The sequence below is a fragment of the Gymnogyps californianus genome, chromosome 1, assembly GCF_018139145.2.
Source record: "Gymnogyps californianus isolate 813 chromosome 1, ASM1813914v2, whole genome shotgun sequence".
NCBI lineage: Eukaryota > Metazoa > Chordata > Aves > Accipitriformes > Cathartidae > Gymnogyps > Gymnogyps californianus.
The window spans coordinates 20,002,356-20,025,572 of record NC_059471.1 but is presented as its reverse complement, the minus strand read 5'-3'; the positions used below and the strand labels follow the sequence as shown (position 1 = coordinate 20,025,572).

The window sequence follows — 23,217 nt, the reverse complement described above, 5'->3', positions numbered from 1 at the left end:
CAAATTCTAGACGTTTGATGGAAGGGCAAGGCACTGGGAGAATGAAACAGGAGCAACTATTGCCACCATCATTAGAATAGTGCAGCAATAGAAATTGGGCATCCTGCTGATGAGATTTCACCATAGCAGTGTAGAAGGACATCAGCCATTTCTCTCTGGTTTTTTTTTCCCTTCCAAAGGTCTGACTAGGGGTTGCTGGGATATGATGAACGGAAGTTTCCCAAACTGATACTTCTAGCAAAATTCCATTGTACTATTCCAATCAGCTGTCACCTCTTGGAACATTTTTTGCAATATTTCTAAGAACTTTTACTGCATGTTGCTGTAGTGGAAGTAAATTAATCTTTAAAAGAAAAATACTGTTTTAACAAAAAAGAAAGCATTAATGATGGTGTAAATAGTTTTGATATGTGATAGGGTGAAACAGGGAAAAAAGTGAGCTACTATATAAACTGGATCTAAATAGCTTTTTATATTTACAGGACTCTTGAGAACCCACTGAATTTATGTGAAATGTCAGTGCTCCCGGTTACTTACCCACTGCAGTAATTTAAATTGGCTTGATGCACTAATATGTCAGCTATTTACTGCTTGGACACAAGTGCTATAAAAGCCGTACATCTGAACAGAATTATGGTAACAGCACTGCATTTTTCATGCTGATACCATGAATAACTTCAAATTTTTCACAAAATATTTCCAGTTTTAATTTTTAAATTATGTCAAGTTATTACATTTTATTTTTTTCTGTTCCACTAGGAATAAGCAATATCAACAGTACCCTGAAGTTTGTACTTGGATGACTTAGTTTAAGAAAAAGCAAACTATTTAATAAAAAAAGCCGTTGAATTAATGTCACTATTGTCTTTTGAGGCTCAAACTACAGTTTAGTATTAATACTATCTTTCGAATGTGCGAACATGTATTTGTGTGCACATAAACTGATGAGATAATGCATGAGCAAAAGTCTGTTGGGAGCAATAGGACAAAGTAGGTGACCTACATGGTCATTTCTGGCCTTGTTATCTGTAATTCTTGCATGTTGGAGTGTTCGTTACCTGTCAAAGTGCAGTAAATAAACCATACAGTTACTTCATATAATTTGACACAGTTTGATATGATTTGCAATTCCTGCTTAGGGGATAAATGGCATCAAAGCAAGAAGGTGAAAAAGATAGTCCTCTCTGACACATCCCCTCTTTTTCCTTATTGCAGGGTTAGTAAGGTAGCTTTATGCTAGTGATAAATTCCCACACAAAGGATGAATTCTTCACCTGACACCTCAGTTATGTTTGCCAGCAAGTGAATCCAATTTGTAATAATTAACGGTCTTTAATATTCCTGTGCTTAGTCTTTGAGTATATTATATTTTTTTACATTTTGTAAGATGCATGTGAAAAGTAACAGTCATGGTAGGGAAGATCTTCAGATATATGGAAGAATACAAATTGTAAAGGAAGTGGCTGAATGAGATACGATAGGGATAGTTGCTATAGTGGTGATGGTGGCTTATATTGAGCACATAAGCTTAAATCAAGTCTTACACAGTGAGGTAAGAATCAATTTCTGGTGCTGTTAAGGTCTTGACCTTTTCTTCCTTCATTTTGATTGTGGGACGATTAATTTGCGCACATTTTTGTTCTGAATCCAGATTAATCTCTGCTTACAATTAAGATGCAATTTGCTCAAGTTGTGCATGCAGTTAGATTTTTAACTGTGTCATTTCATTGTTGTTCTTCTTATCCTACTTTATTTGTTCTTCTAATTTTTGTTATACTTATCTTCTCTAGCCATAAAGTAGATTACAGAGCCCTTAGGCCAGGGATCATGACTTCTAACACTGTCTAGTAGAGGAACAGAATTAAACCTCTAATGCTACAAGGCTATTGTAATAGTTTATCTTCATCTGTTGTTAGTACCTTAACCTAGCGTGTGCTCCAGCACTATAGTATTTGAAAAACTAGTCATTGTTAGCAATAGGAGATGACAACATAAAGCATAGTGATGCTACAGAAATCATCTCTTCTTTATTTTGGGGTAGGATCAAAGTTCATTAATTGAACTTTTGAATTGAGTCTTCTTGAAGGCTTGGTCTAGCTTATGCTGTTCTCTTTGCTAGATGAGACTGACTACCATCTCAAGCCTAATACTAGGAATTTTTCTTGAGTTGAGGCTCTGCCTGCCTGCTTTTTGTGGAGGGTCCATGGTTTTGTGCAGATTCAGGAGATGCCATTCATCCCAAAAGTCTGAACTCCATAATGTTCTCTGTAGGTTGGCAGGAGTCATTCTCTACCCTTCTGGTCTCAGAAACGTATTATGGATACAGCACCTTCCAGGTAATCTTAATTGTCCTTTTTAATACTTCATTGCTCCAATTATGCAGCTACTCTGCCTCTTGAACTGTAGTACACTTTGCCCTTGTATCAGATTAAGTTCTTAATAAAACAGAGAATACATGCCCTTAGCACTGCTAACGTTGGGCTGATAGATAGGAGGTTGGAAAAAACAGATTACAGTATAACAAATACAAAAAGGACCCATGGTGCAAGTTATCTGGTTGCGTGCAGAAGGATTCATCTACACAATTTAGATATATAAAAGCTGAATGTCAGGTCAGAGCAAGTGATTGTAGCATCTCTTTAAAGTTAATGGAAGGAAACAGGTAAGTCCAAGGCTTGTAGTAGACACCTATCTCAACCTGGAATAAATTGTTCTTTTGCTGTGTCTGTTTCTCTCCCTTGACTATAAAGGGAGCCTGGGGTCATTAGTGAGGATGAGGTTTGTAGACGGAGATAATGTCTTTTATTAGACCAGCTGCTGTAAGTTGGAAAAATTAGACAAGCTTTTGGGCATATGAGCTCTTCTTCAGATCTGAAATAGGAGCAGCTGATTTCAAAGTTAATTATAAACCCTTTTCTACATATGTCCTTACACCATCATAGTTACAGCAAAGCACCATAGAGATCACTAACTCAGATTTAGGCATCTAATTTTTAGACATCTAAATGAAGCCAGAGGAACCAAGCATGAGGTGCTTATTTGGGAGTTTGAGGACTTGCATTTCACATGACACATTTTTCCTCTGGATGCTGCCTCCAGTCCTGAGCTCAGAACCAGCCCAGAGTGCTGGCAACCTCTCCTGCCAAGGAGGTGCTCATCTGTGATTGCGCTCTCTGCTTGGCTTCTTGCTGCTTGTGTTACACGTGAAGTCTTAACTCATATCACGTGCTCCTTTTGCAGGCAAGGGCTGCCGTTACACGCCTGTTAGACTTTTCAGGTGTTTTGGAAGAAATAACTTTCTGTATGCTGTATATCATTGCAGTGCAAGTTTTGTGGTAAGCTTGGAAGTTTGAACCTATTCTCAGCTTTTCCAATCTGCAGTTTGGATATGTTATTAGAAAGAGAACAGATCTGGGAGCAAGTCACTTTCCCTGGATAATACCTAAGGAAAAGTTGTTCCCCTGCTCTCCCTGCCATCCGCACAGACTCCTGCTACAGTGCCAGTGAGGACTGAGCTGCTCGCATGCTCTGTAGCAAGCACCACAAAATCTGCTTTTACCCTGATGCCTTTGGTTGTTCTGGAACTGCTGGCACTGCTGGTGACTCGGTGCCACGGTCTCTTTAACAGGTTTTTGAAAACTGGCATATCTTAATTTTTCAGTCTGTTTCAGTTTCCTAAAAGACTGTCATCCTTTGATGTTTTCTCCCTGCATCAGCATCCCACCCTTTTTACCCCGGGCTGCCTTACTCACAGAAACCTTCCGGTATTGACTGGCTCTGATGCAACTGCTCTTCTGAAATGGAGATTTGCCAACGCTGGCCTCAGCCCAGCACTGTGTATTTCTCGTTTCCTCAGAGGAACGATTGCTCTAAATAAAGAAGGACAGATGCAAAGCTTGTTTTGTAAAGCATATCAGAAGCTTCTATTATTGCAAATTGCCTTTTCCGCTGGGCATATTTGGATTTTAATTCAGGTGGTTCAATTCACTAATTCGTGTGATTGAAATTACTTTTATCAATTATCTTTCAATGGAGCAATGCACTAGTTCAGTAAAAGCTTTCTAGCTGAAGTGGATTCTTAATTCATTTAAATAGCACACTCATTTATTATTCAGATATTGGTTTGCCAGGAGCTATCATAGCTCACCACTTGGTTTGTCATGCTTGAGTCTGACCACTTGGTTTGTCATGCTTTCAAAAAGCCTTAATTTTTTTGGCTATTCTTGATTTATCTCCAATATCACCAATATTTCAAAAGGAGGCCTTAAAGAACTGATTACTGGCTTGAATTTTGCCCTTTACGTTATTGATTTCATTAGCAGTAAGTACTTTATAAATGCATAGAAGAGCTTTAAAGAGCTGAGAACATAAATAAGATGGGTAAACTTGTTGAGATAAGGTACTTGTCCAGTATCATAAAAAATACCTGAGAGAGCACTGGGAATGAAATACAAGCTATTGAATTTCAGTGATCTTCTATTTCAGGCTAATTTAAACAAAAATTTTAATGGGATCTCCCCAAGGAAATCAACATACACGATTCTTATCTAACCCAGCTTGCCAGGGCGCAGGGGCAGGATTCTCAGAGTTCAGCTTGTGTGAAAGCTGGCAGCCGGCTAAAACAGAGAAATACAAATTCTTGTTCCCATGGCAGGCAAGGCTGTAGGGTGGGCTCTGCTGTAAAGGCCACGGCATGAGCTGCGCAGAGTGGGTTTGGTTTTTAAAACGTCCTGATCCTCAGATTACGACTGTGCTGAAATCCCGTCCAGTTTAAAAGGTTTGTTTTACTCATCTTGCAGAATCAGAATTTGAATTGTGACATACTTGATGCTATTCTCGTCTTAATTTTTCATGAAAAAACAAACGGTTTCCTAGTACCCCAGTATGACTTTGAACTTGCCAAGCTTCAGCAAAGATAGCAATGATTGCCATCTAAAATTAAAAAACTGGGAGGACAATTTTTTTTTTTTTACTTGTTTATCACTGTGTCTGTCTGAAATGGAGCTAAAAAGAGATTCTGGTCACACCATCTCAGTGACTTTGCTGATAAAAGGGACAGGAGTTTGTTGTAATCCTAGGAAGGGATACCTGTTTTATACTGTTCTCATTTGAAGTAAAGGCTGTGGAGAAAGATTGATTCAAAAATTAATTTTAATTTCCATATTACAAAAACAGAGCAATCTTGCAGACATGTAAAATTATATTTTCTTGCAGATAGTAGTAACTTCTCTACTTTTGCTTTGGCATTTGATTAATGTTGTTATAATGGTTGATCTTAGTGATTTTTGTTCATTCTTTGGCTCTAAATGTCTTTTGTCAGATCTAAGCCTTTCCTTAGCTGTACAGGTGTAAATGGGTGTTACTGAGTGCAAGTGGGTACTTGTTTAATTCAGCCCTTTCCTAATGTTAATCCTAACATTGATGTTGGGTCCATTCTACATCTTACTGTAAAAAACTGATAGATGATGGAAACACTTCTAATGTGAGAAATGTATGTGACAAAAACCCAGGTTTGCCGAGGGCAAATTAAGGCTGACGTAGCTGCTCTTGGCAGTGTTTTCTTAATTACAGTTGTCAGCTAACTCTCTTGGCTAACAGCACAAAATTTGTGTGCTTCTAAGTAGAGTCAGTATTCATTCAACTTGAAAAGCTAAAATGGCTTTTTGTCCATGAAAGGTGTGTCTGTACCTCATTGTTGTTTCATGGATCCGCTATAGATGGTGAAAATTAGATGATAGCATCTGTAAAATATGTAGAGACCCTTGAAAATACTCACTGTCCTTTAAGGCAGAATTCCATCACAGTCTTGGCAGGTCTGCAGGAAAAAAAAAAAGTTGTTTTTCTTCTCATTCATTCAAGTTCAAAACAATAAAAATTCCAAGTTTCTTTTTCTGATACCAAAGTAAGACTGTTACTACTACAAACAAATTTTCTAATATGTCATTAATTTACCTATTAGTAAGAATCTGTCAAGGTAGAAGAATAAAACTATAGAAAAGTGCATCGTGCAGATCTTATTAGATGAAATAGTTCCTAATAATTACAACCATTGCCTGTACTCCTCAGAGAGAGACTTAGATCCTGATATATTTGTAGTCACGTGTCAGGAATGACAGCACCAAGATTTAATTGATAGAAAGGAAGAGGCTTTTTTTTTTTTTTTTCAGTGTCCGAACTGGCTAAGAAAACTGTTCATACCTTTGCAGTGCATTTTCTGCAAAGAGGAGTTAACCTTCTTTTCCTAGTTATTGTAGACAAGGCACTAAAAGACCTGGTTCCTCAGAGGGCTGCGCATTTGATATGGTAGTGTGCGATATTAACAGAGCTTTCCTTGTTGGTGTTTAAAGGGATCTCATTGTTAGGGAGTTAATAAATGGAGAGAATAAGCACCAAGAGCTAAATCAGTATTCAAGGAATATTATGAGTGCTACAATAAAAGTAGCCAATGTTTCCAAGTGAAAACTGAGATTTGAGTCTTCACAGATTATTTTATATGGTCACAGTACCAATAGAATATAAATGGATTTAATTCTTAGAAAATATTCAAATAATTACTGAAGGAAACTCATTCTACAGTTTAAATTATTACATTATTATAAGATTGTATTCTAATACTGTACACAAACGGCAATATGAAAAATAACACTTGTGTCCCAAATGTCAGGTTTTTTCAAAAAAATTCTTGGCATACCGGTACACATGCTTGCTGACATCGGTATGATATTTTCATTTGACTAGGTTATTAAATCTTTTGATTTTGAAGCCCATTTGAGAAGAGCACCATTAAAAGTCTCCACGTTTATTACTCTGCTGTATTTACTACTTAGAAAAGTAGAAATGTCTTTGTTTATCTCTCAACCTTTCCCTTCCCCTCCTGCCTTTTTTCCTCTTTTATTGTAGCAGCTGCCCTTGTGCAGTCAGTTGTGGCAGGGACTGACTCACCCACCTCTTTCTGCCCCTCACCACATCCTGGGGTGATGTGACTGTCCTCTTCTGCCACTCAGCAAAGACTTCCTCTTCCTCTCCTCCACTAGTCCTTTCACCCATGCCAAGATTTCCCGGTCAAGGGTAGCATGAGCACCTCTGTAGCATTGTTGTTACTGTCTTTTCATCTCTGAAGGAGGTCAGTCGGCATGTCAACATCTTGAACGTCCTCTGGAGGGTGGCTATAGCTGAATGCAAGAGGGCAGATGTTGATGGCTGCTACAGCCATTTGTATGAGCTCTAGGCAGTTGCAGTTGTGACTGCTGGCTGGTGAAAAGAGAGTCCATATGTCTACAACAGATTTTCCTTCCCTTTCTTAATTTTTATCAAGGTAGGGTAATTCTCATTGAGAATATGTCCCCTAAAACTGGGTAGCTGAAGTGTTTCAGAGTTGAATACAACACGAAGAAAAGAAACACGGACTTAAGCAAGTGTAGAGCCTTACAAACTTAGCCAACTAGTGTCTCAGCGGTAGCTCCCAGTGCTTTCTCCTTACCTTGCATCAATTATTCATGCCTTTGCTGTTCCAGCTCACAGAGTCCAGCTTGTCTCCCTTCATCATCCTCCTGGATGCTGGCAAAAGGCTACTGCCCGGTCCACTGCAGCAGTAGCAGATGGCATCCCAGATGTGATGCTCTTGGGGCCACCAGGAGAATGGAATGAGTGGAGCTGCTGTTAGCCAAATAAGGGTGTATGGCTGGCTTCAATACAGACAACAAGTACAAAGAGCATTCACAGTGAAAAACATTGTGGGGTGGTTTTCCCTTTTTTCTTTCAGATACTGTTTTACGCAGCCTGACTCATTCCCTCCTATAAGGCTTCTCGCTCTGTGGGTCTCCCAGAGCCGAAAGAGCTGCTGTAGTTTAATTCCACGTTGAAATGCACTGTACACAGGAGGTGACATTTCAAAGCTGAGATCTGAATCACTTAGTTTGCTAAATAGCCATTCTTTAAAATGCTCTGCAGCAGTGAACAGTGTTAAACTGTGGTATTACATCGCACTGCTCAGGACTCAGCCTTACTGGATGTAGTGATTTTTGCTTGTTATCCCAGACTGTTATTAGTCTGACTTCTTTTATCTCAGATGAGGCAAAGTAGAGGATTTCATACGTCCTTTGAGCTAGAAGGTATCTATCTATGTAGCTTTATATATGTGTGTGTATATGGGTGTAAATATATGTACACGCACTGCACAAAAATGTATTCATCCACAGTAACAGGTGGTGCTGGCAACACCTGTTGCTGGGGTCACTCAACACTCCAGTATTAAAACCCTAATTTTAGTTGCTTATAACTTTTGTCAAACTTAAACATTTGGGTTGAAATGTTATGTGCCAGGTGTCTGCCTTAGGCTGATTTGGGGGAGGGGAGTTGGGGAGAGGAATTTATCAGCAAAACTGTTACTGCCAGTTCAGGGAGCAGAGGCCAGGGCACTGGTTTGCCTGTGCTGAAAAATGAACTGTTGCTGGTTGAGATGTTCCAGCAGCTTCCCTCATCCAAAGCCAAAAGTTGCCGGTGGAGAGCCCTGCAGCTGGGCATGTCTTTTGCCAGCTTTATGGAATACTGAGAATGCAGCTCTGTCTGGCTAAATTATGGGCACGTGAAAATGCTTGGTAGAAGTTTGCTGACAGCTGCCCACTAGGCTGCCTCCATCATGTCCGTTTCCAAACAGCAGTGCTGCGCTGGTGACCCTTCAGATGCAAGATGCCCGTGAAGCAGCAGAGTAAGCCTTGGAGTCTGAGTATGGAGCAAAGCAGGCTGCTCCACACAGGGGCACCAATCCTCAGAGCAAATGCAAGCAGCTCGGCCTGTGCTTACACAGTGTGAATAAATAGGAGGGAATGGCTGGCTGGAATACAGAGGAACTGGTGATGAAGGAAGGAAGTGATGAGCTGAGAGTGGTAAGAGTGAAGGACACAGAGTTTTAAGAACTGTATGAGGAGAAATGCTGAGGAGACAGACTGCTGTGATAGGGCAGACAGACTGAGAAGGGATGGAGCACAGCTCCTGGCAGTCCATGACCACCGGATTTCTGTGGTCCCTGCCTAACCAGCTGAAACGTTCCACTGATGATACATCGCAGCTCCTCAAACGGGCGATTTACACAGGAATACAACCTATACTGCTGCCAGTGGCTCCCCTATTCGAGTGTATAGACTTGAACCTACTGATAAACACTTAGGAGTTTGCATGGTTTCATCTGATGCTGTTTCAGGAGGCAGAGTTGTTCAGTTTACTTCTGCTTAATAGAAACATCAACATTTTCATTCTTTTTTTTTCTTTTTTAGTATTTCTTAGCTTTTGCATACTCAACCTGCACTTGAATGATTATTATGTGTGCATGTAAATCTCTTTGTAAATACTACAGTTGTTTCTTACTGTATAATCTTGCTTTGGAATCTGTACTACATTTGTAGCAAGTATGCAAAATCATACTAGTAAGTCAGTCATAGATACCAAAGTGGGCTGAGGTTTCATCTAGGTTGCAAGAACATTTGAACAGACTGCTCATGTGATTTTTAAATGTTGTCCTTTCGTGATCGTTGCGGGAATTAGAAACAAACTGCCTGTTGCAAAATATTCTGTTTCATATTACTTAGCATTTACCCATAAAAATCTGAAGAAATGCCACAGAACCTGATCAAAGTTTAAAGTCAGTTTGTTATTGAATGATGATGATTTTTTTTATTATAGGGAAAGCCTCAGCCAAGAAACTGACAAAAAAGGTAAGCAAAATGTTCCTTTCCTTCTTCAAAAGAACTTGCATTCTTTCTGTTACCCAACCAAATAGACTTCTCTTTCAAAACTGGCTTTATATTTTGTTTGTGTCTTTGAAGGAGGTGGATGCTGCACTGCTGTGTGTTGCCAAAGCTAAACCAGGACCGACCTTTTTTAGAGAGCTTGGTGATAAAGGTAACGCGCACTTTTGATACTGAAAAATACATCTTGCTTTTTATCTCATTATATGATATGTATTGAATGTATTTTTAAGGAAGGTTTCATGGCTTTGACTTCATCCCCATCTAGCCAGTAGCTGCCTCCTTGGCAAATCTCTCAGTTATGCAAGAGAGAGTAAAGAGGCAGGGCTGGGAATTGAAAGCCTTCTGAGGTGCAGGAGGCAACGTGGAAGAAATCGAAAAGCCTACTTAGAGAAGAGAAAGGGGCTAAAGGGGTGACTTCAGCACAAAATGGACTTTTAAGACGTGTTGTTAATAAGCTGCTGTTTCGCTATCTAACTTAAATGCACAGAAACTAAGAATAAAACTGAAATTTGTATCTAGTTATGTAAAGTGGCATCCTTGATTCAAAGAGCAGTTGAACTTATTTCTCCCTCATCAGGAACTCGGTGGCCCTTCACAGCACCGATGTGCTTCGGTTTCTTTTCACCCAGCATTTCCACCTTGTATCGGGCTACATAAAGAGAAAACTCTGAGAGCTGGGGTATTGTTTGTATAACAACAGGGAATTAAAGAACACCAAATAAACACATCATTAGCATAAATTAATTGAAGGGAGAAAACAAACAAGAGGATCAAGGAAACCAAATAGATGAGTAATTAACCATTTCACCAGTAACAAAGACTGAAATCCCCAAACTAATGAGAAAGACCGACAGCATCTATTCACAAACTTTCTGTATCGTAGAGTTCAGCCTGAATCCCTTATCCAGTGGATGTTTCTGGAAAATAAAGCTGCCTTTGCACTGCTGCAGTTCCTTGGCAGGCATGAGCCACACTCTCTCCATGCACAGCAGATCCCCAGGCATGGTTGGCAGGTTGTGCCAAGAGAGCAGCCCTGCATCTCAGCCTGCAGCGTTTCGCCTGGCCTTTGGCCTCATGGCCTCTTCTGTCTGCGGTTCATTTCTTGCATCCTTGTGCAGATGTGGAGGGGTCTTCAGCTGCGTGCCTTGCTTGTCAGTCCACTCCTGCAAGCCCCAGTATACCCCAGCAGCCCTGAAACATCTCTGAACAAGTTGAACAATTTTTTCATCTCCTAGGGAAGGCTGGATTTTGTATTGAATAGTCATTCCCTGCCTTTTCAAATTACTAAACATCATGTGCTTTCCCAGGATTGGGTTTAAAGGATTCCCAGTCTTTAACTCTTAGATATTCTTTCTCTATCCCTGCTTTTTTAGAGCCTTTCTTTTTCTAGTGGTTGACACTGCAAATCCCCACAGCACTCTGCCTGGGAAAACCGGGAAACCACCAACAGAAAGTGAAAACATAGCAAATCAGTGCAGCCTCCTTTTATTGCACCTCTCCCAGCTGACTGCTTGGCAGAAGGTGGGCTCGGTGATACGCTCAGCCTGACATCTTTTGCATTCTGGACAAGGCATTGATCTCCCCTTGCTTAGGACTGTGGGTCTGTATGCTCTGTCCTTCAAAGGTCAGGTAGGAGTTTGAGACGATGCAGGAACATTCAGTGCAGTCATCCATATGTCTCCACAACACATGGAGTTTTTACAGTTTTTGGTCATGATGCCTCTTTAGTGACTTTGATGCTTTTGCTTTGAGATGCATTATTATTACATTTTAAAAATGTAAATATTTATGTATTAAATACTGCTTTTACAAGTACCAGAATAGTGAATCTACACCTGTTCAACTGTTTAGCTGAGATTATTTTAACTACCTTCACAATGTTATTTAAATATCGAGTAGAGGGAAAACTGTCATCAGTCCAGTTTGTAAAACATAACGCTAGGGAATTCTGCCTTCTAGTGGGCAGTTTTAAAATTCATGTCATATTTTGTGGGTATACTTATGACTTACGCAGCAATAAGAATATTGTACTGTCAGCATTTGCTATAATGTTTGCGGGTAGAGATTTCCAGGGCGGGATAGGGAGGGTTGATTTAGTATTAGAAAATGACAGTATTTTGTCAGTGCTAACTGCAAATACTTGGCTGCAGGTATGCTGAGTCATTCAACAGTATGTGAAGCTTATATCTTTTAAATTTTGCTTGGACATTAATACAATTTTCTATGTTTTTTTTTTAAATTTGTTGCACTGCATCTTTTAATTTGAGTAACTTTGTAATGATTACTGTAGAATAAAGAAAATTACCAAAATATTTAATTTACTTTATGGATAAGGTAAATTGGCCATTCACTACAGGTAGTAAAAGGACAGTAAAATTAAAAGAAGAATTTTTATGGAAATGAGTCCACAAGTTAACAAAATCTTATCTCAAATTATTTTAGTATAATCAGTCTGCTAGAAAATATCAGACAGGCTGTGGATTTGCTTTAAGGCACTGAGACAGGTTTTAAAGAACAATCAAGAATTTTTTTCATTATAGCGACTTTTCAATCAGCTTATGATAAGATGATGAAAACAGAGTCTGTGTCTTGCCCCAGCCATTTCTTGCAAGGCTCTTCTTTCCAGCCCTCTGCAATTCGAGTGAATAGAGCCGTCATGCTTCTCCCTTGAACCAATAAGCAGGGTGTTATCTTTAAATTGGTCTTTTCTTTACATCCTACCATCTCCATATAAATTTTGCAGAATCTTTCTGCAAAATTTTATAAGGTACAATGTTCCCTGTCTACCCATATAGCTAAAACTCTCCAGGCGCTCAGCATTTTCTATCTCAATTATTATGACTTTTTTTTCTCTGACTTAACAAACATAATCTGCCATGTTAATATCCTTTCAAATGCTTTGATAAATATGTTTTTCTTACATGACTCCTTAGAGTATGTCATCTCTTCTTTTGTATCCCAACACTGGGCTCTCCTTGTTCTGTTTTATCTAGCATAAGCTGCTTGTCTTTACCTTCCAGGTCTTTCCTAGACTATCCCTGTGCAGCACATCTCAAGACAGCCGAGAGGCAGACTCCCACTTCTCCTTGGCCAGTGATGCTGGCCTTCATCACTTGCTGGTTAAATTTTCAGGCAGGGATCTTTGTGCTGACAGTGTTGCAGTCCATGACTGGGAGGCGTTTTCTATATAGACTTGAAAAGTTACGTCCTTGTCTTCCTTTATATTCTTCCTTTAAGGATTCTTTTGCTGTGTCACACACAAAATTAGGGAGCAGGAATCTTGATTGCTGCCCATCGCACTATTTGCTTGATTCCTTTTCCTCCCCTATTTGTTTCTATCCATTTTTTTATCTTGTCTTATACTTAGGCATATAAGCTAAAAAAAATGGAGTAGGAGTTCTTTCTCTGTTTGTTTGGTTTCAAATTTGTAGAAATCCTGGACACTTTGTCTAGGAACATGATTCCAAGTTTTACAGCAATGCAAATAATAATTTACATTCTTGCAATGGCAGTAACCCTAAAACTCGTAAGCAAAACTAAATCTTTGAGATGAAAGTATTTTTTATTTCCACAGTGTATTGTATGACTGTAGTACTGTGCTGATTTACACATGATGCATGCTGGATAATAGGGTGAATAGCCCTATTTTGATGGAGAGGAGAGCTGAGATATAGAACCAGAGTGAGTTGGCAACAGGATCAGCATTAGACCTGCCTTCAGCTAAAACTTGTTCTCGTATTTTCAGACTCTTGCATTCAGCAATTTAATATTTCTGAACTCTGGTACTTGAAACAAAAGCGTTAAGTCACTATCTGAGTGATACAAATACAAATGCTGTTGGCTCTGTGTAGTAATTTGTCAGAAGTTAATTGTTTATCACTGAAGCTTAAGTGGATTCCTTATCTATCAATTAACTAAATATATATTATAAAAAATAGTTTATCTTTGCACAGATAGGCATGTTTGAACTTCATTATTTTAAGCAGCTTCAGCATTATACAATGTTTAGCTCACAAGTTAAAAGTAGCTCGGTTATTTTGAAAAGTGATTTATAAAAAAGCCCTTTACATTTTTTCTGCAAACATTATTGCAGGGCAGATGGTTCAGATTCTGTTGTTTAACCACCCTTGTTATGCGCTCTCTATCTTTAGCTGGTACGCTCTATTTTGACGCTATCGCATCTTTGTGTTTGTTCAGGCTTTTCACTTAAGGCGGTATTTCAAAGGAAAACACTGGAATTTTCCTTCAAAAGGGAGGAAAATACTTTCACCTTGTAGAAAGGACATGTTCCTATTTAAAAAAAAAAAAAAAAAGAAGCCTCCTCTTGGCATGCGGCCCAGCAGTACTATCAGCACAATCTAGCAGCTTGGCAGCTTTGCGTGTTGCCATGTTCCCCTTGAGAATTAGAGGGAAGCTATTCTCCGCCTTCGTGAGCCTGCCAAAGGATGGAGGACTTTGATCCTTCAGGGTAATGTTAGAGTAGTTCTCCTCCCAGGTACTAAATGTGACAAAGTGCATTTAATTTATTTACCTTTTATATAAACATTGAATGTTTTCAGTGCGAATCCAAAGATTTAGTGTAGGCCTTTTCTTAATACCAAATAAACCTTACTTTCTTGCTTAGACATGAACATTGATTAGTCTCTGGATGGGGAATTTTACCTTCAGAGTACTAAAAACAGAAGTAAAAACTTTATTAAATAATAACATGGCTTACTTTAATAACCTATTTAATATGATGTTAAACTACATTTTTTTATATTTATAAGATTTGATCTTTCAAGTCTTGCTATAAGTATTTAATTTTTTTTGCAAGTCATTTTTTAACTCTTTTATTTCAGGGTTGATATCTTATGCAGAGTACCTATTTTTGCTGACAATCCTTACGAGTAAGTATTATATATTTAAAATACATATGCTTAAATACTCAGCTACTAACAGCTTTCCAGGAACAACTTCTGATATTTTTAACTTCTAAATTTCTACATTATAGTAAAACATAAAGAACTATTGTATATAGAGTGATAAGGCATTAATATAAATGGATATAACTTTAATTGATTGCAACTTACTTTCATAGTGTCATCATTGGTCCATAGCAGTACTTCAAAAATCATGATAATCCCTGCATCAGGGGATCAGGAAAGTCTTTCAAGAGACTTTGGGAGAGGGGAGACATTGGTTACAGGACCACATAATAAGGGGAAGAAGAACAGTAAGGGAAGATAAATAATTTGTCTTCTGGATAGTAGTTTTAGTCATTCTGGACAATGAGACATTAACATTATAGCTTATGCAGTGGTGTAAAAAGTTGTGTCTGAAAGGTTGTTGCCTATTATTCATGTGTTCAGACATGCAATGGATGATATATGTAAACAGCAGAGTTCTGCAGTGTCTTTTTGTTTGACTTATTAATCCTTTTTTTTCCCCCCTCTCTTCCTTTTGACTTTATTTCCTCCAAGTATTTTGCATATATTTCTGCCCCCTCCTTTGCCTCCTTCCTTTATCAGAAACTTTTTTAAAAAGCTTTTTTGTTCGGTACTTGCTTTATCAGCAAACAGCAGGCATTTTTTTATTGTGCGTGGAAGTGATCTTGGATTTTCTGGGTTTCCTCAGCCATACTTACTCTGTGCCATGCTTGCCACCTCCCTGTGCTGTTCTGATGAAGTGTAGGTGATGTTGGAAAATACCGAGATTTGAGATAAGATGTGTGCAATGAGCATTACACAGTGAGACCCATAGACTAGTAGTGGAGTAGTCCACATGCATGTCCATGTAATAGTCCACATGCAGTCTTGTTTGACTGACTTCTACAGGTCTAACATTTTAAGCAAGGCATACTAGATCTCACAGTATCAGTGGGTGGGGAAAGGAGAGAAGGAAGCAATCACTCTTATGCCAGTGGACTGTAGATGCTTGAGCCTCATCACTTCCATGGCTGCAAGGTCCATGGCAGGGACTTAAACAAATTGACAAATTTTCCTTGTTCTAGAAATCCACTCTCTCACAGCGTAGTACGAACAAGTAACGTTGGTCTCCAGAGAGTGGAGAGAATATGTCCAGCCTTCACAGATAATGACAGTCAGTACACACCTCTCGCACAGTTTAGGTAGCCTTTTTGCAACTTACGTCATTTCTCAGCAGAACTGCATTAGTTCCTACTACGCAGCATGAAGGGTGATCTCTTAGGAATCTTCAGCTAGTACACAGTATGAAGTAGTATATATGCATGAAGATAACCGATTTAACATACAAATATACTATTTCACCAGTAGTGACTGTCCAGTGCTACACGCAACTTGAACATGAGTTATACCATGTGTTCAAGCGGTTTTTAAAATCAGAAATAATATAAGAGTCTAGCCCAGTTAGAAAGCTCATTTTAAAATATTTGTTGCAACTCAAAAAAGAGGGATTTTTTTTTTTAAAAAGGACAACCACGACAGCCACATTATAACTTCAGAAGAATACCTTAATTAAAGTTGCAGAAATAGATGCCAAAGATTCTATTTCTTTAAAAATCTTTGACAGCTGAAAGTAAATTCATGCTGATTTATTGGCTGAAACAATTAGAAAATTGAAGCAGTACCAGAGCAAGTTGTTCCACTTTTCCAGACAATCAAGTAACATTATTTTTCACAGAATTTATATAGGAATGTATTGAACTGCAGAAACAAAGGCACCTTTTGATGCAGGATAAAAATGCAGTGCTAATGTTGCTGCTTTGGTTACCCAGAGGGTTATCATACCAATCAGTTTGAAAGCAAATGTCAACAAGTGTTAGTGCCTCTATCTTTGCCTAACAAGCATCCCATGTCAGTCAGCTCCCAGTTACACAACCTGTCTCTCTCTCTAGTCAGGATTAATGTGAGATTTCTTAAAGCAGCCATTAATGTTTAAATGACTTCTTCTAAGTCACCAACCAAGCAATAGGGAAACAGGAAAAGAGTCACCAGGTTTCCAGAGTCCCGGTTCCAGGACACTGCTGACCAGACCATGCTGCCTGTCATACAAAAGCGCTGTCTGTAACAACGCTGAACTTGAAAATGTAATTTTGTGGCAGACAAAGGTTTTATTTTGCCCCCTGTGATCCCCTTTTCTCTTTTCTGTGTGCCTTGTATCATCACTATCTTTTTTCTTCCAGTGCTGTATTGAATTTCATTTCCAGCAATTGGTTAATGGAGCTTCTGGTAAAGCGCTGCGTGGTGAAGGAGCCAAGCAACTGGAGTTGTCACCTTTACTCAAAGCTTTGTTTCAATAAGCCAGTCACACAGGTTGACAGCTTGGTCAATGTAGGAATAGTTGGAGGGGAAGCACCTAAGTCTAACCTGCACTCACAGCCAAGATGAAGCTCTTCTGTTCAGATTTTGGACTTTTGCCTGATTCTAATTAAATACAAATATATCTGAGGTAGTCTTTGAACTATGCTTATTTTACGAACACATACCTTTGGGGTTACATCATATCAGATAAGTATGTCATCTCTGAACAGTGTAAGCAGCTTTAGGTCCTATATTTTCAGTAACAGCTCTCTTATCTGAAAATTGCAACACAGATGGTATGAATTACTATTAAATACATCAATTACTTTTATTCTCTAAATATGTTATAGGATAGGCTTTTCTTGCTTTTGTACTAGTAACACAAATTTAGCGTGTGGCGTTTCCATGGAAAGGAAGCCAGTTTTCGTTATTGCAACCCAGTTGCTGGGGAAGGGCTCTGCTGCGCAGATTGCAGCGGCATTTATAAAATATCCCTGCATCACAAGGTTCCTCCACAGAGAATTAGTTGACTGCTGAAGATGTAGTTATTTCTAAAATGTAAAAGTAGTACTTTGTTTAACTATCTTGTTATCACTTAAAAAGAACAGGACGTTTCTTTAACTTGTTCCCTTTGCAGAAAGATTCTCTTAAAAAAAGGCAAGACTTAAAACTTTACAGAATGGAGCTGGAAGAATGTATTTCCAAAAGAAAAACTCTGAAGGCATTAGAGTGTTTTAGAGATACTGCTTCACTGCCCTCGTGAGTCCAACATTGTTCTTGGAAACATGAATATATTCTAGAGATGATAAGTCCATGGCTTTCATATTAATGCCTGACTTGACTGGGTTGTGGAATTAATTCACCTGCTCCAGAAATGAGTGGGATAAGTGCTTGCTACTGCAGTGAACTGTAACTACATTTCAGCGGCATGCAGCTCCTGTGTGGGCTTGCTAATGAGCGAGGCCACCTCCTGTAAGCAAAGTAAGATCAGGAAATTGTGGTAAGGAGCTCAAAACATACCGTGTTTTTATAGCGCCTGCAAGATTCAGAACTCATTACATTTTTGTGTTGAAAAGAAACATCCACTCGGTGAAGGAAATGCAGGGTAAAATTGTATAAAATTCCTGAAAAAATCAACTTGATGGGAGTCGTACAAAACATACTTTTGTCCAAAAAGGCCAGAAAGAGTGGTTTATTACATCTCAGTAACATTTGAGTACATTGTTTAGGGAGGAAGGAGAAGGGAAGGAAAAAAAGGCCTGGGGCTAACACAGTGGGAGCAGGAGCCGAGAGAGCTGGCTGCGATTACAAGATCGGTCTGTTTGCTAGGGAAGACTGCAAATACTGGCATACAGTAATGCATGCAAGAAGTACCTGAGGAGTACACTAGCTCTTTCACACAGTTTGGGAGTAATTATTGGTTTCTCAAGGCACTTTCCAGTCTTCTCACCTGAAAAGGAGCTCTAATAAACAAGGCAGAGCTAGACTTCAGAAGTGACATGGGATTATGGAGATATCTATAGAGAATATCTAAGACCAGGACAGTAAGACATACAACATTTTCACAGCCATTGGGATCAGATGGACATTTGTGGCTGTACTTAGGCACTGCTGGCATTTCTTGCTTTGCCATTGCATTAATTATCCCTTGAAATGGTAGTAAAAAGGTGTTTAAAAAGTTTGCTTATATTGGAGGAGGTACATATGGTTTACTGGAAATATGATGTACATGCATAACAATGGAGAACTGAACCATAGGCAATATTCCTTTTGCATTAAATATTTAAGTACTTGTGTGAATGTGTGTGTGTATTTACAATAAAGTTCTTTTGCAATTTGTTGCAGAACCCCAGACTGGATTTCAGATTGCCTTTAAAATGTTGGATACAGATGGCAATGAACAAGTTGAAAAGAAAGAATTCTTTAAGGTATGTGTATTTATATGCATATTAATTTTAAAGCATTTAAATAGTTCCATGGGTTATATTTGCTAAATGAAGATTCATTAAAATCTTCAAGCCTATTTTTCAGTCCAATCTATGATCACATACTTACTAAAATACTTCATATGAAAGGAGCACATACCAAAGCATTGCTATAGAAGTAGTTGTCATATATGAATCCACTTTTATAAATGTTACTTTTGACTTATATCTAAAAATCTGTTACTGGGAAGGTAGGAGTTGGTGTACATCCCTTAATCCCGTGAGCTAATTTAAATAATCATCTGGAAAAGTCTTTTATTTTCTAAATATTCTGAATAATTTTTTAAATTCACCATCCTCTCCTGGTTTTTATTAATTTTGTTTGCTGTTGCACAGGTTTTTTACCAATTCACACTTTGGAGAGTAACAGCAGTTTTTCCTATATTTTGTATAAAACGTGGGGGAGAAAGGCAGATGCTTAAAAAATGAAGAAAATCTTGCTCAGATGTTTTAAAGAAGAATAGGCTTAATTATATAGCTTACTCAACTTTTAAGTATTTAACAGGAAACTGTTAACTAAATACTTCTTGTCAGAAGTCATGCAAAATTAACAAACATAATTTTTAATAGACTCCCTCAGCTTAATTCAGATCCTTCATTCGTATTGGAGGTGACTAGAGAGACAATTTTATAAGAAGCTGAAATGGCTACTACAATGCAAATTATTTTCTGTCACTAGGATAAAGTTAAAGATGATCATTAATGCAACAACTCTAGAGAACCATAGAATCTAAAACTTACAAAAGATGCACCTGTTGATGGAGAAATTACCAAAAATTTATTTAAGTGTACTTTCATAGTCCTAAACTCTGAATTGATACGATAGCTGTTAGCATGTGTTTTGCACTGATAGCCATTTTCTCAGTGAATTGTCTCTTAGCAAGATTACAAATGATGAGTTGTACTTAAATATATTTTTAAATATTGAAAAAATAATTTTAGACTTAGTAGTACTATTTGAAAATAATACTTGAAATTAGACCATTTCCCAAGACAATGTTCCCAGGAGCCCCTAACTGAGCCTGCAGATACCCTACACTCATTTGTTGCTACACAAAATCTTTTAAGATTTTGAAGAATTTGCTCTGTTAAAGTGTTAATTATTCTGCTGATTAAAAAGAAATCAATTTCTAACTAAAGCTTTTATTTTTAACCTACTAAACCTGGTACAGTCCTAGTGAATTGTTATCAGAGTAGCCATGCCCTGATCACCAAAATATGTCTGTTATGGCTGTATTGTTCATTTACAAAACAGTATGTTACAGGGGAAAGTAAGTCCGTGAACACAAGTGAACGTGTTCAGCCTGTAGTGCCTCTGCACCAAAATGCCATGTTAGCAGTACTTCCTTTAAATAGGTACTGCGTCAGTTAAGCAAATAAGGAGATTCTTGCAGAAATACAGCACAACTCTCTTGGGGAGACATACAGTATGTCGTATATTTAATATCCATTACCCGTATCAGGTAATTCTAATTGAATCAGCCAGTATGAACAACAGAAAGTCATCAAAAGTAGAGGTGAAAACATTATACAAATCATTAAAAATAATTTGATTTCTGTAGAGGCAATCAAATTAAATGAAAATTGTTCTAGTTAGATAGATTGTTACTTTGCATTTCCTTTATGGGCTGTATTGATAAATTAATATAGAGTGGTAAAAAAACCCCATATAAATTGCTATGTCAAGTCGCAACAATCATTAAGTTCAAGAAGTCCTACAGGATGCAAGCTAGTCAAAAGATGAGTTTTCTCACATGACTGTTTACTTAACATTTATAAGCAGTGACTATTCTAAAGCAAAACTTAATTTTTATAGGTTAGGTTTAAAAATAAAATTTTTTGAATGGAAGAATCTGGAAAAATGTGTGTGCATTAATCTCTGTATACTCTAGTTCTGTATGCATCGTAGAAAGCTTCTGTATATCTAATAAATTAGTAAATTGTGTGGCTAATCTGTCATTTGTCTTGTCCCAGTTGGCATCTCAGGAAAACACGTCTGAACTATTCTATAGTTATTTCCACACTATATTTGACAATAATACCGGGAAACATATGTAAGGAAAGGGCAGTGGAAAAGCATAGCAAAGAAGCAGTAATTAGGAGGCAGTTACTGTAAGCAGGATGTGATGGGAAAAGAAATTTCAGTGCTACTTCATTCTCTTGCTTTGTCACCTCTTCTCTCTACTTCCCATCCGTTATCTACTGATTAGACTTCTATGTACATCTACGTTATCTGTTGATCTAGACTGTAAATTCTTTGAGGTAAGAACTTTGCCTTTTTGTTTGCAAAATGTCCATCATTCTTTGAATTGTGCATATCTCAACTCTCACGTGTTACTGAATAAACAGGCACAAGATGTGTCACGTGAATCATTCAGGCAAGGGAGAAGGGTGACAAGCAGACTCTACAACCCAAGTCCTTAGTGCTTGCAGCATGTGATGGAGATAGGCTGTTCAGACCTGTATGGATCAGACACTGAAGGGGTGTGAGATGCACGATTTCCCAGTAGATTCAGTGCTCTTTGCTAACATAAATGAATGTTCAGGAAAGGAGATCTTGAATGCAATTCCATGTTTTCAACGAGAGAGTTTATCTTGTCCTCCATAGCCTTTCCATTTCTGTGCATATTTTTTTCCTTTCCAGCAGGAGTTAAAAGTCTGTCCCTTCCCAGGGACAGACTCTTGTTCTCTCTCCTCCCTATTTCTTTGTATTCAAGCCAGTCTCTTTTTAATTTCTGCTTTATCCATGTTTCAGTGGTAAACATCCACAATACAAGAGACATTTCAGTACTAGGGCCCAGAATCACAGCGATCTGTATTTTGAGGTGGGCATCTACAAGGGTTTGTTGCTTTGCCCTGCAACTCCAGGGTGAAGAAGATGTAGTAGAAATGACATGTTCACAGATGTTAGTTGCCATCCTTTAATCAGCCCCTACCAGAGTGCAAAGAAATGTTTCTCAGAGCCACATTATCTGCATCTTTGTGAGGACAGTAAGATACTTCTGTGAACTCTGCACTTCCAGGACATTCACATGAGACTTGGTGCGAGGGATTTCCAGACATGCACATAATAACCCATGCACGTTAATCTGAGACCTCCCATCAAGAATAAGGCTACCAAAGATCCCAAAATCCCCAGTAAGTGAGGAATTTCCCTAACTCTGTCCTGATGAGAGATTTCTAAGTAAAATTAATCACAGTTCAAAACTATTGGGAATGGAGGTAGGGTAATGCTGATGGCACATGCAAGAGCTATGTGATTTAGACTTTCTAAATAGACTGTCTTTACACACTTGTCCTTGACAGCAGATACCACAAAAAAACTTGTAGAGATTCGTCTAGGGCTGAATGAACCAGCACCTGACACTGTCAGCAGTTGTGGTGGTTTGGTACAGAACATCTCTGCAGTCCTGGAGCATCCACAAGTGCTAATCTCTCAAAACAACTGGAAGATGCAAAATCGCCTTTTTTTTTTTTGACTGACATAGCCTTTCTGCCAGCTCTTGTTGTCTTCAGAAAAGAGTACTTCTTAGTATGTCTTTAGTAAAGAGCCATCAGTTGTGCATAATAGGTCTCATTATCTTTGAATTAGCCATTAGTATCTTCCAGTGATGAACAGATATAAATACTAAATACAGATAAATGTTACATGGAGCAGTTGAGTATCAGAGTCCGTTTCTTGAGGGCAGAATTCTTCTCCCTCTGTCAGTCGTTGCTGCATTGTGCACTATAAGGATTACATACAGTGTAAGAAAACGATGAACTAAATCTTCCAGAACACTTGTGAAAAAAATTATACTGTGTGTCTGTGTTCTTTAGTAGTCTCTGCAGATTTTTTTAAGAGTCATTTAAAAATAAAATCCAAAAGAAAAAAATCATATTTTCTCTTGTTTGGAAAGTATTTGCAGTTGTATTTCTTGTGTGTGAGCAAAAGATGGATTTTTCAGGTAAGAAAAAATGTAATTTTTCAGTGAGAATAGGGACGAGCAGTTGTGTTTTTATCTAGAGCTCTATATTGCTATTTTGCTACGAAGAAAATCATAATGCTGTTACTGTACTGTGTAAGTGATCAAAAATAAAAAAAATTTGGAGAAACTTCGAAGAACTAGTACTGTTTAATTGTCTTTTTTTACATTATTTGTTTTGATAAATACTATCAAGGCATGCCATTCAAAAATAATAATAGTAACTATCCTGAGGAACTCAAAAACTGAGGCTATAAAA

The 23,217-nt window shown here is 38.2% G+C and overlaps 1 protein-coding gene across 1 annotated transcript in view; it reads left to right on the top strand.

Annotated features, from left to right (window-relative positions):
* The window catches only part of MICU2 (mitochondrial calcium uptake 2), a 149,346-nt gene that overhangs the window by 100,869 nt on the left and 25,260 nt on the right, over positions 1–23,217 (top strand). The window contains exons 3-6 of the mRNA XM_050914970.1: positions 9,679–9,710; positions 9,822–9,897; positions 14,588–14,635; positions 18,854–18,936. Coding sequence (XP_050770927.1) covers positions 9,679–9,710; positions 9,822–9,897; positions 14,588–14,635; positions 18,854–18,936 — 239 coding nt within the window. The remainder of the gene's footprint in view (positions 1–9,678; positions 9,711–9,821; positions 9,898–14,587; positions 14,636–18,853; positions 18,937–23,217) is intronic.